Consider the following 15554-nt stretch of genomic DNA (forward strand, 5'->3'; position numbering starts at 1 on the left):
CGAGCGCGCGGTTGTTTGCGATGCGTTGTCGGGCCACGTCATGTTACGAGTGGTCGCCGATCGGCGGCCATGTTGCTGCGGATAAACCCGCGCGAGTTTTGCGCCGCGGTCTCCCCGCGGGCGGCAGTCGCAGGGCGATGACCTCGGCGACGAGCGCGCGGGCGCCTCTCCCGCAGTAAGATGGCCGCCGTGAGTGCGCGACGGCGGAGACCGCGAGCCCCGCGTGAGTTGGAGTCGCGATCCGGGTCCCCGGGTGCCCGGATGATGCTGGAAGAGCTGCGCGGGATCATGAACAAGGGGTGGCTGGAGCTCGAGAGCGACCCGGGTGAGGGGGGCCCGGGGGGCTCGCGGGAGGCACGCGGGGGGACACTGGGGGACACCAGGGGGGCACGGGAGCACGGGGGACACGGCGGACCCCGGTGGTGGAGGGAGGTTGAGGTCGCGCCTGGGCGAGAGGGTTTGTGGTGCTGGTGGGTTTGTGTTTACGGTCATCCAGCCGCCTCAGTCAACCCGTGGTATCTGCTGGGTATATCCCGCGACCTCCTGTCAGCGAGCCTTTGACGCTTCACGTGGGCCTCGAAGTGCACTTAGCCTGGCACAGGCGCCGTGGTGACGTCACCGCCACTTCGTGGTGCACGGCGGCTGTTTATGAGGGACATGGTGTTGGGTTGTTGCTGTTTATTGGGTTGTGCACAGTGTATATATGTCTGTGTATATGCGCTCACAACAAGCGGATACAACGCAGCAAGTTGGCACAGCAGCGAGCACAAGTTGTGCATCTGCTGTCGGTTCCCCCAGGAGTTGCCCATCGTAACCTGGTGTTTAATTCTGACTTGCCACGTGCTCTCCACTTTGGCAGGTCTCTTCACACTTCTGGTGGAGGACTTTGGTGAGTGCCCAATGAAATGACCCAGGACCTGTCGTGTCGTGAGTATGGGGCCGCACAGAGTGGCAGTGAGAGCAGTGACAGAGAGGCGGCTTGTTGTAGTCGAGCGGTGGGACCATCGTGCGGGAGATGTCACGGCGTGTGAGCCGGTAGGGGCCTTCTACTTCAGGACGAGTCGTGAGCCAGGTGGTCATCGTGCAGGCATTAAAATAAAACAAGCTGACAAGCCGCTTCAAAAAGGTGCCTCCTATTTTCTGAGATAACTATACATCACTTTCCAAATAGTCTCAAGAATGAGCTGATGGCTGAGAATTGGCATTTTTCCGGTTCTGTGAGGAAGTTAAACTCTTTTTGTCTCGTAATATTTATACAGTACTCTGTTTACCTTGGTGCCATGAAGGAAAATCTCTCATTGGGAGCGATGTGAGTTCTAATTCCTTGTCGGCTGCTGACTGAGATCCATAAATAAGCACCACTTTGAGTAAGGTAGCAGTGGTTGTCCTGTGAAGGGGTTGGTTATGTCCTATGAATGTGGAATTTCCATCACTTACTCACGGCCACCAGTGCAGATGGACATAGAGACACGCTGGGTTAGAACACCGACACGTTGATTCGAGTTCTTATCCGTGGGTGAGAATGAGGATCTTCATTTGAGTTGAAATATCTTGGTGTGCCATTCACTCGTGCTTTTGTTTCCCAAGGGGTGAATGGAGTACAAGTGGAAGAGATTTACGACCTGCAGAGCAAATGCAATGGGTGAGCAGTGAGTTGCACATCTTATAATGATTGAGTTATCACATCCGATGTGTTTTAGGGTTGTGCAACTGTTATTTGGCGCCATGTCCGATGTTTCTCCCCAAGTTGCCGAACATCACGGCGGTGCAACCCGAACACACGGGCAATGTTACACGACCGCTAAAACCTACCCAGTGTGCTTTGAACCTTTTCGATTCTTGTATCGCGTGTTTACCTTTACTTTATCGAACATAACCTTTCGACGATATAGTTAGCTGTGTAATAAGCTTTGTGTGTGTCTACCAATGAGCCCTCAGAGGTCACAACGATTCAATTAAATCTAAATATAATTGGCGTTCACTGCCTTATTGTGCGTGAAATTGTGACCAGGAAGACACCGTTATCTCTCTACTAACGCTTCACCGAATACCACATCCTCATTGGATGCCAGATTCTACATTGAATTGCAACTTATTTATAAAACAATTACAAACAGTGAGGCTTCACTTATACCTCCGTGAGCGATCCCCCTGCCTCCACACCGTGCAACGCCAGCCCCAGTGTGGAGCCATTTCTGAGAGCTACTTTGCCCTGCATGCTGAATCCAGCGACCCCATTTACTGGTGGCCTCGTGACCCCATGCCCTATGACCCCACACCATCAATAATCCATCCCCCCTGTGTGGCGTGCATGCCTCAGGCCCGTGTATGGGTTCATATTCCTCTTCAAGTGGATCGAGGAGCGCCGCTCACGCAGGAAGGTCTCTCCGCTTCTCGATGAGGCGTCCGTCATCCACGACGACATCGTCAACAATATGTTCTTCGCGCACCAGGTGCGTGCGCGCACGTCGTCCTGGCTCCTTCGTGCATGCCTTGCTGCCAATCTGTTGTCATTTTTCGAAAGCTAAACGTCAACCACTCAAAACAAGTATTGGACATTTTGATTTAAAGCTTTCGTGACTGCAGTAATTCATATTCTTAGTTCTTTCGGTAAAGTCACGTTGAAGGGAAACAACAAAATAATAAAATATATATAAAACAATAAAAATTCTCACGACGTTTCGACCATAACACAAACGGTCGTCTTCAGGTGTGTCGGTTTGCATAAATTTATTTATTTTGTAAACGGTGTATTTATTTATAAAAAAAACGTTAGCGCCACGCGCAGCGATTTGGCAGTTTATTTAGACGGACTAGTCCATCTATGTTCTGAAAAGAGGAGGGGGGAGACGAATTTTTTTTTAATGTATGCTGTCTGAAAGCCACTGTAAGCGTGAACAATCAATTAAGACCTGAAATGGTTTATCAAATCTTTCCAATGATTGCTAAGCCAGAATCCATCTTCTCGGTTGAAATTGTCTCTGTGCTTGTATATGTGGATAGCCTCATGAACGAATCTCTCATGGTAGCCAGATGGCTTACAAAGAACCTCTGTCTTGGAAAAGTCAATGTTATGTGAGCCTACTGAATTATAACAATGATCTGCCACGGCCGAGGTGTTGGTCCTACCGTGTTTAAGGTCTGCTTTGTGTTCACGAATGCGGTCCGAGACATGGCGTTTGGTTTCTCCAATGTAACTACTACCACAGAGGCAACTTAGTTTGTAGACACCAGGGTATTGTATGTCCGGAATCACATCTTTTACAGACGGAACCAGATCACGGATTTTATGTAATGTGTTGAAACGGACCTGGATCTTGTGTTTATTCAAGATTTTGGAGATCTTTTTTGTGATCCCCGCAATGTAGGGTAAAGTGATGGTTTTGAAAGGCTAATGGTTACTCCGACTATACAATCCGCAAAGCTATCACTCAAACCATGAAGAAGGACCCTCTTGAGGTGCCTTTTCCAAGACAGAGGTTCTTTGTAAGCCATCTGGCTACCATGAGAGATTCGTTCATGAGGCTATCCACATATACAAGCACAGAGACAATTTCAACCGAGAAGATGGATTCTGGCTTAGCAATCATTGGAAAGATTTGATAAACCATTTCAGGTCTTAATTGATTGTTCACGCTTACAGTGGCTTTCAGACAGCATACATTAAAAAAAAAATTCGTCTCCCCCCTCCTCTTTTCAGAACATAGATGGACTAGTCCGTCTAAATAAACTGCCAAATCGCTGCGCGTGGCGCTAACGTTTTTTAAATAAATAAATACGCCGTTTTCTAAATAAATAAATTTATGCAAACCGACACACCTGAAGACGACCGTTTGTGTTATGGTCGAAACGTCCTGAGAATTTTTATTGTTTTATATATATTTTATTATTTTGTTGTTTCCCTTCAATGTGACTTTACCGAAAGAACTAAGAATAAGTATTGGACAGTGTTCATTACCGTTCCGTGGTTTTGCGTGTCCTTGTCAGGTTTTTAAGAGATGTCGCGAGTGCTGTGATAATAAGTTATATGTAGTTGTTCCTGTTTTGGTGAGTGTTTTGTTAGTCTCCATGTCCTGCTGTTAGTAATTTGTTTGCGGTCTCTCATACGTGTGTTCCACTTGTGTCCGTCCCCACATATCTCCAGCTCTTGCGCGTACTGTTTATGAACGAGGGAGTTGTTCGAGGTGGCGTGGGGGGTTTCTGCCACTTATGTGCTCTTACCTCGTTGTCGCGCTTGGAGTTTTGGATTCTTCTACCACAGCCTAAAGCGTACTTTTCAGCCACCGAAATCGCAGTGCAAGTAAATTAATAAATTAACTTCTATCTCATGGATGTCACCGAAGTTCGTACGGCGCAAGCTAATCTGAGCGCGACCCTGCCGCTGCGGCCTTGCGCGTGTGCTCGGTGCAGCTGATCCCCAACTCTTGTGCGACGCACGCACTGCTAAGCGTGCTGCTCAACTGTGAGGACGTGGAGCTGGGCCCTACCCTGAGCCGCATGAAGGACTTCACTCGTGGATTCGGCCCCGAGGTGACGCCACATGACCAGCACAAACACAGACATTGGTGTCGTCGTGGCAGTCGCATTGCCACCCTCCCCGCAGTCATCACCGCTATCACTACCATTACCACCGCACACTGTCACAACAGGCACAATCATCACCTCCATTGCTACCTTTCCCGGCACTAATACCATCATGAGCATCACTTCCATCATCACCTCTGATACTGCAGCCATTACAGCCATCACTACCACCATCACCGTGACTACCATCACCAGCACCAATACCATCACTGCTTCGACCACAGCTATCACTACTATCATCGCCATGAGTACCATCATCATTACTACCATCACCATTACTAACATCGTAACAATCACTTCCATCAATACTACTACTAACACAACCATGAATACCATCACTCCCATATCTACCATTCCCACCATCACCACTGCCATGGTGGCACAAGCTGATGTTGCCGGAATAACCGCCGTTGGCACCGGGGCTCCCGGTTCGTTGCAGAGCAAGGGCTACGCCATCGGGAACGCTCCGGCGCTCGCCAAAGCACACAACAGCCACGCCAGGTGAGCCGAACCCGGCTGGCGGCGGGCCCAGCGAACGGGCTGTGTGTGCGCTGTGCGAGTGCCGTGCGGGCGCATGCCCCATGAGGGGGCGTGGGCGTAAGGGGGTACTGCCACCGCTGTCCCACACAGCTCTGTCATATCACCTAGCGGCACACAACTCCCCAATGGGAGTGGTAGGTATACACACGTACGGTCAGTTGTAGTCAAGTCAAGTCGTTTTCACAAATCTCCCACTCGAAGCGCCATCAAAAGGCACAATTGTGACCAAAGGATCGGTCCTCCCATCATGCTTTTAATGTGAAGTGACATCACCACACCGGGTGTTTAATGTACACAGCCTTAGACCACCAAATAAATAAAGGCAAAATTACAAGCATCAGCGGATGAGACAAATCTATAGGGGCCATCCTTCTTTGGAATCATCAGTACATTATAGCTAGCCACCATTACCTACTGCTGCCTTATGCCTCACTCATGTGTTTATACGGGCATGCCCTTCCTGATCACTTTGGGAACAGTTTGGAACTGAAGTAAGTGCCAATAAACCTTTGGTTTAGAACTCCGCACTGCGAGAATGACGGTGCCGCATGCTGGTCTGTGTGAGTGTTGCGTTGTTTGTGTTCGGAGCATTGTGTGATAAGTGTTGGGTGAGTATTATGTTGGATGTGTGGAGGGTGTTGAGTGTGCCTTCTCTCTTGACTACATGCATTTGAGTTATTCTGCATACTCTTTGGTTCTTTCGGTAAAGTCACGTAGGTATAAAATAAAACAAATATTCTGCATGTTTATGTGTGGTCCTTGCCTCTGCTGGCCGTATATACGATGACGTGCTGTGTGTGTAATACTCTTTGCTTCTGTACTAACTGGAGTGTGTGCCTATGTGTTGTATTGTGCGTGTTTTAACTTGTGCTCGTTCGCATGTGGTGATCCATGCGGTGTTTGGTGCTGCAATCTGCATTTTGCTGTGCTGCATTTGTTGTGTGCTGCATTTGTTCTGTGCTGCATTGTGCTTAGCAATCCTGTATTCAAGATCTCGCGTGCCTGTTTTGCGCTGCGTACTGCGCTGCGCCGTGCTGCGATTCAGGCCAGAGCCGCGCCATTTGCCCGAGAAGCAGAACGGGCTGAGCGCCGTGCGCACCATGGAGGCCTTTCACTTCGTCAGCTACGTCCCCATCAACGGGCGGCTCTTTGAGCTCGATGGCCTCAAGGCCTACCCCATCGACCACGGTGAGGCATGCTCCCACGGCCCTCCCTCGGCACTTCCGTGCCACTCCGTTCATGCCAAGCGCGGACGCTTAGCAGCGCTCTCCGCCATAAACACGGCCGCTGTTTTGTGGTCATCTTCCTTCGTACGGATATGAATTGAGCAGCAGCTACAGATCGATGTATCGGTTGTATATCCAGATGCTGATTTGCAGCAGGAACAGGGGAATCCCACTCGTGCCCTCGGAGAGCGCACGCAGTGGACCCGAGTTCACACAGCGACCCATAGACCAACACGTGGACCCATAGACCAACACGTGGACCCATAGTCCAACACGTGGACCCATAGCTTAACAAATATACCTGTAGGCTCACAGTGGATATGACCTCACGATGTGTGCAACTGTTTGTCGCTGTGCGCCACATTCGCGTTTGGGTGATCCTTTATTTGTTCGTGAAAAATAAAGAAATAATGAGCTTCAGGCGTTGCACTGTACAGCTTCTTCCAACCCACGTCAATTTGTGCTGGAGTTGCTGTCCCACTTGTAATTCGTATGGCTGATGCTGCTTTAGAGCAACAGCTGTAATTTTACACTGAGGTTATTGAGCCAGATGATTGTGTTAAGAGTAGCAGAGTGCTTCATCGCTGTGATGATGCCTGCTTCGTGTTTGTGAATCAGGCATTGAGTTGTCATATGTTCCATTGTCTGCTTTGAGTGATCACAATGGGATACCGGACAGTTTTAAATGTTTTATTTGTGCATCAAGTATCCGCTTTCCCTCTATAGCATTATTCCTGCAGTGTTACAGCCCATGTTCAACCGGGAATTACGAGTGAACACGTGTGTACTGGCAGTTGTGGGCTGTAGATGTACTCGTATGTGTACATCTATGCTTGCCTGTATTCGTGTCAGTGTGTGCCTACTCGCGCGTGCCTGTGTGTGCGCGTGTACGCGTGTACGCGTGTGCGGGTGCCTGTGTTTACATGTGTACCCGTTTCCGGTCTGCGTCTGCCGGTGCTGTGCGTGGGGCGACGGTGCCGCGCAGGGCCGTGGGGCGAGGAGGAGGAGTGGACGGATAAGGCCAGGAGAGTCATCATGGAGCGCATCGGCCTGGCCACGGGGGGGTGAGTGCAGCGAGGAGACCGCCCCCCTGGTCCCGACACAGCGCCTACGTAGCCCTCGTCGCCACGAGCCACGGGGGCTATGCAGTGATCAGGCAGGACCTCTCTGAGCTGCAGCCGGGATGTACCCGTGATGTTGAGGGTGGATAGCACCACGCCCAACTGCCCTTATTTAGCAGGACAATGGACCGGGGCCATGAACATGACACTTAAAAAAAAATCACCACGCTGACAGTGGCCACCGTGGCGACGCTGCTACCTCCGATGATAACCACGCCGTGTTTAAAAAACGCGAGCACAAACTCTTGTTAAACACTGCGAGGTCTGTCATTGCAACCACAGAGTCTGTGATCTCTTTATGCAGTGCTGTATACTGGCTGTGTCATGCATCTACTTAGTTACGTGGTCTTGCGTGAGTGGTCGCGTGGTGCTTTGCGCACTACGTTACAAAGCCACTAACCCGAGTTCAATATCCAGGCCCTGTGCCAATTCGTATCAAAACATATCCCGGGCCTCTGCTAGGTGAGGTCAGCCCATGCGGTGATTAAATATTAACACCGGCGAGACGAATGCAGCCGGGCATTGTTTCTTGACTCACCACCTGCTCATGCCCCAACGCAGTTGTAATAGATGCTCGCTCACTGCACTAACCCAAAGGCCACACAGTTATCTCCATGATTGTTGTGTCGTGTTGCCCTCAGGGAGCCTTACCATGACATCCGCTTCAACCTGATGGCAGTGGTGCCGGACCGGAGGCAGATCTATGAGCAGAAGCTCACCATGCTCAAGGCGAACCGCAACACCGTGCTGGAGGCCCTGCAGCAGGTGCTGCTCGCTCGACTCACACGGCAGCCTCACCATCACAGCCTCTTCACCACCACAGCCTCACCATCACAGCCTCCTCTAATCACCACCACAGCCTCACTATCCCATTCTCACCACCACCACAATCTCGCCATCACAGCCTCCTCACCACTGCCACAGCCTCACCATCACTAGCAAGCCTCGCCCCCACAGCATCACCACCACTGCACCTGAAGCCTTCCTTTCACGAGGATTCTTCTTCCAATGTTAATTAGTTCTCTTTTAGTTTCTCCCCCAGGAAGATACACAAATATTTGAACGAGGGCATTGCATTTATTATCTGCATATCTATCTTCTGTAACCACATATTATCTGTGACATAACGTTTAAATAATCAGAAGCTCTTGATCTATAGCAGTGACATGTGGAAAGAAAAATGGCTTGCGCATGTAGTTATTACAAAATCATGCTTTTTTTATCCCATTTTCCACTACAGCAGAGGGGAATGTTACCATGCGATAGCGCCGCTTAGTGGCGCGCAGGAAGAGATCAGCGTGAGATATGACGAGCAGAAAGCCATCCCAAGCTCTCCAGTCCACTGCTATGTGGACTGCGTCTCTGAGTGTGCACCGTGTATGTGCATGTCTGTGAGTTCGTTGTATATGTAACACGACTACGTGTACTCCCTTTCTGGGCAGCTGGTGCTGGTTACGCAACCTGAACTCATCCGGGCACAGAACCCGCTGGACGCCACGGTCAAGGCCACCCTGCACTCGGAGGGCAGCTCGCACGACAGCAAGGCCGGGCTGCCCCCCGAGGGCAGCGTGCAAGAGGCCAGGGCGGCACCGGCGGCGCCAGCGGTGCCAGGAGGCGGCGTGAACGGGGAGCCGTCGCGGCCGGGTCCCTGTAAGGCAGAGGCCGGGGTGAGGGACGACGCACGGCCGGCGGGCGAGAGCGGCGCCAGGGCGACGGCGGATGGCGCCAGGACCCATGACCCGAGGAACTGCGCGCACGGTGGGACCCGGCCGCAAATAATTGTTCGCTCTCCGCGTGTGCATAATTGCTCGTTGCCCCTCGTGTAGTTGCCGCGAGCGCTGGGGAAGCTCTGTCCACGTACGATGGTTCTGCCTGAGCCGCCAGCTCCTCCTCGCCCGTCGTTTCAGACGTGAGGAGCCGGGCTCGGGAGGGGAGCCCCCTGGACGCTGGCGGCCCCGTGCCCCCCATGGCACCGCCCCCCGGCAGCCCAGCTGACGGCGGTGGTGGCGGAGCCACCCCTCCGGCGCAGGCGGCCGGCCCTTCCCCCAGCGCCTCCATCCCCGCCCCGCGCCTCCCTGCATTCCTGGACAATCACAACTACGCAAAGTCCCCTCTGCAGGTGCTGCTGGGGATGGGAGCCGGGAAAACGGCTGCGAGCGGGGATGTGGGTGGGTGGGTGAGTAAGTAGCTGAGTGAGTGAATCAGTGATTTTGTAGATTATTGAGTAGCTTTGTTGGTAAGTGGATTAGTGAGTTGGTAGATTAGTGAGCGAACTAGTAAGGAAGTGGGTAGGTAAGTGAGTGGGTGGATGGGCAGGTGGAGTTGGTGTGCTTGTAAGTTGATAGTTTAGTGAATAAGTGGGTGAATATGTCAGTGAGTTGGAAGTTTAGTAAATTAGTAGGTGAGTAAGTGGCTGGTAGACTGGTGGTGGGTGCTCGTGTTGCCAGGAGGTTGGGGATCTGGGACGCACCCGCGTGGCCGTTCCACGTGCGGGCGGGCGCCTGGAGGAGGACGGACTCGAGGACAGGCCGCACCTCCGCCGTGGACGGTGACCTTGGCACACTCGCACAATATCTACACGTACTCCACACTAGTCACTACGACACTCAGTGTCTCCATGTACATACACCGTCATCCACTTACACTACTCACACCGCTCAGCACGAAACACAACACCAACTCAGCGTTGCGATAAATTCACAAACACAAAATAATCTAAACACTTGGCTCCACAGTCGTTCCTCCACACACTTGTGCCGCCACCAGTGAGCATGTGGTTTGTTTTGCTCTGGCAATGTCCCCTTGCCCCCTCTGCCCCTGCGCAGGTTCCGCCGGGCCCCGTCGCCACCACTCAAAGATCCTCCCGCGCCCCTGCTCTACCGAGGGGCCGCAGGCGAGAGCGGGGACACGGACACCGGCCCCGCGCTCGGCTCGCCGGCCCAGGCTCACAGCGGTGCCGCGGAGGCTCCCGGCTCCCCGGCGCCCAGCGACGAGAGCACGGACACGGCGTCGGAGATCGGCAGCGCCTTCAACTCGCCGCTGCGCTCGCCCGTGCGCTCCCGCAGTGCCACGCGACCCGGCAGCCCCGTGTCGCTGGCGCCCGCGCTGCCACGCGCGCTGCTCAGCGAGGAGGTGTTCGCACGCCTCGACGCGGCCAAGCACGACCGCGCCCTGCACGACATGGGACACCGCGTCGGTCACGAGCTGCTAGCGCTCGAGCCCGACGGGCGGCTGCGCGTCACGTCCGCCCGCCGGCTCCCGTCGCCCACTGACGGGCCCGGCGCTCCCCCTGCCGCGCCGGCGCTCGACCGGACGGAGCCCCCGGAAGCGGCGGTGGCGGCACCGTCGGGCGGCCGAGTGGCCGCGCGCTCCCCGGGGCAGGATAGGGGCCCCGGCCTCCCCGCACGGCGCCCGGTCCAGCCCGGGAAATACTCGCCACAGGTGAGCACGGCTCCGGCTCCAAGCCGCGCTGCTCTTGTCACACTCGGACTCGCACACGCACGGACTAGCCGACACGTGGACTCGCACATTTACTCACACGCGAACTCACACGATGCTCGCACACGTGCTCATGCTCGATCACATCGCACGCGCATTCACACGCGTGGATTCACACAGGCACGCACTTACGAACGGACTGCGTGCATTCCCACACGCGGTCACGCTTGCTCACGACGCTTGCGCACGTGAGCGTGGGCTTCATTCCTTTTGTCCCGTGGCCCTACAGGAGCTCCTGACGCTACTCAAGGGTGTGGAGGCTGACATTTCCAACTACGAGGTCTGTCTGAAGGAGGAGGTGGAGAAGAGGAAGAAGTACAAGGTGAGGCTGGGTGCTGCCGCTCGCTGACCCGCGCAGATAGCAGCCTCGCCGGCTCCTCCTCAGGGGCCTTCACTGCCCAGCTTCACTGCCTCGCACGGCACCCCAGTGTCTGACTCGCTCACGCACCAATCACAGGCAGTCCAGCATTTGAAATGTATTTTCTTCTAAAACTCTCATTGTCCCTTTCAAAGCCCAACTCCCGGTGACAAAGTGTCCTTTCCCATGGGTTGGGCTGCTCCGAGCCACGTACAATGTGTTGATGTAGACGCGGTAATACGCTCTGAGTTCAAGTTCATTTTGTGTAACCAGGTGAGACCTCCAGAGACCAGGATAGAGTGACCTGGGGCATTAGTCTGCCAGTAGGGAGCGATGATCGCTATTTATATTCTCATTGAGTAAATTGTGATATTTGGCAAAATTGGACCCCGACGCCCGGCACACAATGGCTTACTCTTGAGAATGACGTCAGGGGATTTTTAATGTCCACTGTGTACCAGACTGCTTGTTTTGTCACGGTTATGACACTCGCAATGATAATCGGGGCAGCCGTTGGATTCGAACCGTGACTTTTGCACCAAGTGGCGAGCACGCTACCGCTGGGCCGCGTCACTACCTGAGAGGATTCTCACCGTGTGAGCGGAGGGGAGAACCACACCAGTGGGACTGTGGCTCATTGCTGAGGCCATGCCTCGCTGTGCAGCTCGGTGACAACGCGTGTGGCAGTGGTGTCCACAACATCCTCTCCGACGCTCACCCCGAGCTGTCACACTCGTGTGATGTCACGCCCGCCCTTTACAGGTGTATCTCACTGCCGTCGCTCGAGGGCGCGATAGCAGTGCTTGCGAAAGCAGGAATTGTAGATTATAGAAATGTATCTTTTCATTCCTGAAGCTGCTGTCAGACACCCCTTGATGTGCAGCTTAGCCCTCATCACCACCACCACCAGCCTGCATCCCTCATGGCCTCACAACGCAACTACTGCTGCTGTACAAGAGCTGATTTCATTGCTCCATCTCTGCAGTTTTGTTTTCCTTTAACCTGCAATCTACTCGTGCCGAGCGATGGTGGCACCCACACCCCGTCCACCACGGCAGCACCGGTCATGTTGAGTTCCTCGCGCGGTGTCATGTTCGGCAGATTGACGACCAGCGGAGGACGCACAATTACGACGAATTCATCTGCACCTTCATCTCTATGCTCGCCCAGCAAGGTGAGCACCATTTCCTCTCCAGTTGAAATGCTCGCTGATGAGAGCAACGCTGCCGTCCGTACGCGCGTCTCTTGCGTGCGTGACAAATGTCACGTCGTGTGAATTAGGGTGAGGAATAGAAATGTATTGTTTGTCTCGTGTGTAAAGAGATTTGTTTCACAGGATTTCCAAAGTAGAATGTTCAGACACTTGCCTCCTTTCATCACGAATGCACACATGCTCTACAGAGTAATTGCACACCAGGCTAGAGGGTTTGACAGGGTTGTTTGGCGTGCGTGTGCCTGTGTGCGTTCGTGTGGGGGGGGGAGCGGTAGTGTAGCGGTTAGCGCTACGCTGCGCTACAAAACCAGCGACCCGAGTTCGATTCCCACTCACGGCCAACACCAGTGAGGATTATCTGAACCGGTCCCAGGCTTCCCCTAGGTCGACTCGGCCTCAAATGAGTATCTGGTGCAGTGTGTAAACATCGCCACAGGGGAGATAAAGACCATCTGGAGTGGTGCTGGCCATCCATTCAGTCGTGCGCTGTGCCGGCCTTCATAGGTGCTCGCTAACAGCACGTGCCCCCAACAGACTGTTACAGGTTATACGGGGGGGTCTTTGTCTTTGTGCGCACACACGCACACTCAGGCAAGCTGTCCAGCCTGGTTGAGCAGAACATCTCGGTGCGGCGCCGTCAGGGCGTGAGCATCGGGCGGCTCCACAAGCAGAGGAAGCCCGACCGCCGGCGCCGCTCTCGCCCCAACCGCACTCGCAAGTAGCGAGAGGCCCGAGGTCGCCCCCCACCCCCCGCACCGCAGCCGCGAAACGCACAACCAAGAACGCCCCGACGCGGGGCGGCTCTACACACCCCCGCCCCCTATTTACACGCACGCGACCACTCTGGTCTTACACCCATAGCACGCTCGCCCGCCCACCGGCCCCACCGCTCGCCCTCTCACACCGTCAGCAAGTGCCGTTTGTGGCGCTGCTGATCCGCGTGCAGCCGCGCACCCTCCAGTTAGGTCCTGCGGTTCGGCCCTGCTCTTACGCCCTGCCGTGAGCCGCCACGCTCAGCTCCTGCAGTCCTCGGCCCCCACGCTGCAGGAGCTGTCAGCGGTTGCGGTGGGAGGGAGGGATGTTTTTAAAAGTGTGAAGTGTCTGCGTCCGGCAAGCGAAGATTAAGTTTATTGAGCATCTCCGCATTTTTGTTGATTGCAGACGTCGCACCAATTTGGTGTTAAGCAAGGCTGCTTACGCTTTATTTTTGTTTTGTATAATACATTACATTGTTCAGCTTTAATTTGTTAATGTTGATGTTATTATGCTGATACGTTATGTTACAACAGGTAATATGCATCTTGTAAACCATTCATATGTACGCACTAGGATAGGCATAACACTCTACAGCACCTCCTGCATTTCTTGCCTTTACAGATGGGATGAAGGTGAGGAGATGCCACCTGCCCATCCAATGAGAACAAACAAATGAATTAATCGAAACACAGACATGTAAATTAAACAAATGCGTAATTAATTCGCCCATACTTAACTTTGGCGCTAAATTATTAAATCCGCGAACCTCTCTTTGAGAATTGGCCATTCTTAAAGTTCAAAGTTTACGCTTGTCAAACCAATGCGACCACATTCAAACCATTCATAACTCTTTATATGACAATCCTGGTGGACTGGGTTTATAACATCATTGCAAATGTGAAAACAACTTTTATATCTCCAGTGATGCAGACCACGCTGTAATCGGAGCAACATTAATCTACATTCAAAGTAACTGTTGGAAAGTTGCACTGTTTAATTTCACCTCCCCACTTGTGATGCGGGCAGCTGCAGGTCACTCGCGCGTGCTGCTCGTACCTCGCACGGACACACCACTCGCTCATCCCCACTTTCACACTCCTCCTTCCCGTGCTGCCCTTCTGCCATTCTCCCCAACGAGTTCTCTGATCACATCGTCTCCTTCAGAATAGTCACACGAGTCACATGATCTCCATTAGTACTAGTCACGAGTGTCCCCTTCATACAAGTCACTAGTTGCTTGGTCCCCTTCATGTGAGTCACTAGTTACATGGTCTACTTCATGAGTCGCTGGTCACATGGTCTCCATGAGCACAAGTTACTAGTCACACGGTTGCCATCACACGAGTTTTTCACATGGCAGCCCTACAGTGGATTGGGGTGTAAATAACACCGATTTTGAGATCACATTTCATGACTTTTATTCCATAACTGTTTAAAGCCTTCAAACTTCAAGCTCCTGTTCAATACTCGTTTGTAGAACTGCAAATCGGCCCTCTGCCTCCATGGCCAGCGTGAGGATGGTGTGCAGTGCGGTCACAACCTGTAAATAAAGAACGTCTGATATGATCCGCCTGTGGTGCCTGAGTTATTTTGTGATGGTATCTATCGTACGCACAGGGAGGTTTTCAAATGGGCGCAAGTGATTCCAGACACCGGTGAACACTCATTTTGGTAGTTTTATTTCCTGTGCAGCTACGAAGCCACTGCATAAACCTTAGCTGACGACGTGAGAGCAGCAAAGCTTCCTATGGAAATTTTAAATCATAAACTCTCTCCACCTGCATTCAAAACAAGTGAAAAAATATATTCTTAGTTTTTTCGGTAAAGTCACGTTGAAGAGAAACAACAAAATAACAAAATATATATAAAACAATAAAAAATTCTCACGACGTTTCGACCATAACTCAAACGGTCATCATCAGGTGAGAATTTTTTATTGTTTTATATATATTTTGTTATTTTGTTGTTTCTCTTCAACGTGACTTTACCGAAAAAACTAAGAATATGAATTACTGCAGTCACGAAAGCTTTAAATCAAAAGTGAAAAAATGTCACGCATTCGGTTCACAACGAATCAATCTGAAGACAAGGGTGATTTGGTTTTAGCAATAGTACAAAACGCTTGTACACACGCCATTGACTGTACTTTTTTCGAAGGTGTGCACGCAGGAAGCATGGATGCTGTTCTCCCCAGACCTCCAGGAAGTGATCGTTGAGACACGTGTGCTTGAAATCCATCATGGATAATAAATGCCAAC

The 15554-nt window shown here is 52.4% G+C and overlaps 1 protein-coding gene across 2 annotated transcripts; it reads left to right on the forward strand.

The window, feature by feature from the left end:
• The first annotated feature begins 35 nt into the window (after positions 1–35).
• Positions 36–14862, forward strand: BAP1 (BRCA1 associated deubiquitinase 1). 2 transcript variants are annotated; one of them, XM_076071986.1, is made up of 16 exons: positions 36–325; positions 860–889; positions 1588–1642; positions 2321–2453; positions 4411–4530; positions 5024–5085; positions 6170–6312; positions 7336–7414; positions 8113–8236; positions 8914–9229; positions 9379–9590; positions 9922–10019; positions 10297–10912; positions 11199–11291; positions 12429–12501; positions 13132–14862. In XM_076071986.1, exons 1-16 carry the CDS (start codon positions 181–183, stop codon positions 13260–13262), a joined length of 2430 nt encoding a protein of 809 aa, XP_075928101.1. In that variant the 5' UTR covers positions 36–180; the 3' UTR covers positions 13263–14862. The 2 variants fall into 2 exon arrangements, with proteins under 2 accessions (XP_075928101.1, XP_075928100.1); XM_076071985.1 differs by having other exon boundaries at positions 37–325; positions 9919–10019.
• The last annotated feature ends 692 nt before the right edge of the window (positions 14863–15554 follow it).

This window comes from Petromyzon marinus, chromosome 36 (assembly GCF_048934315.1).
Source record: "Petromyzon marinus isolate PM22_M1 ecotype Great Lakes invasive population chromosome 36, UKy_Petmar_22M1.pri1.0, whole genome shotgun sequence".
In the NCBI taxonomy this organism is placed as follows: domain Eukaryota; kingdom Metazoa; phylum Chordata; class Hyperoartia; order Petromyzontiformes; family Petromyzontidae; genus Petromyzon; species Petromyzon marinus.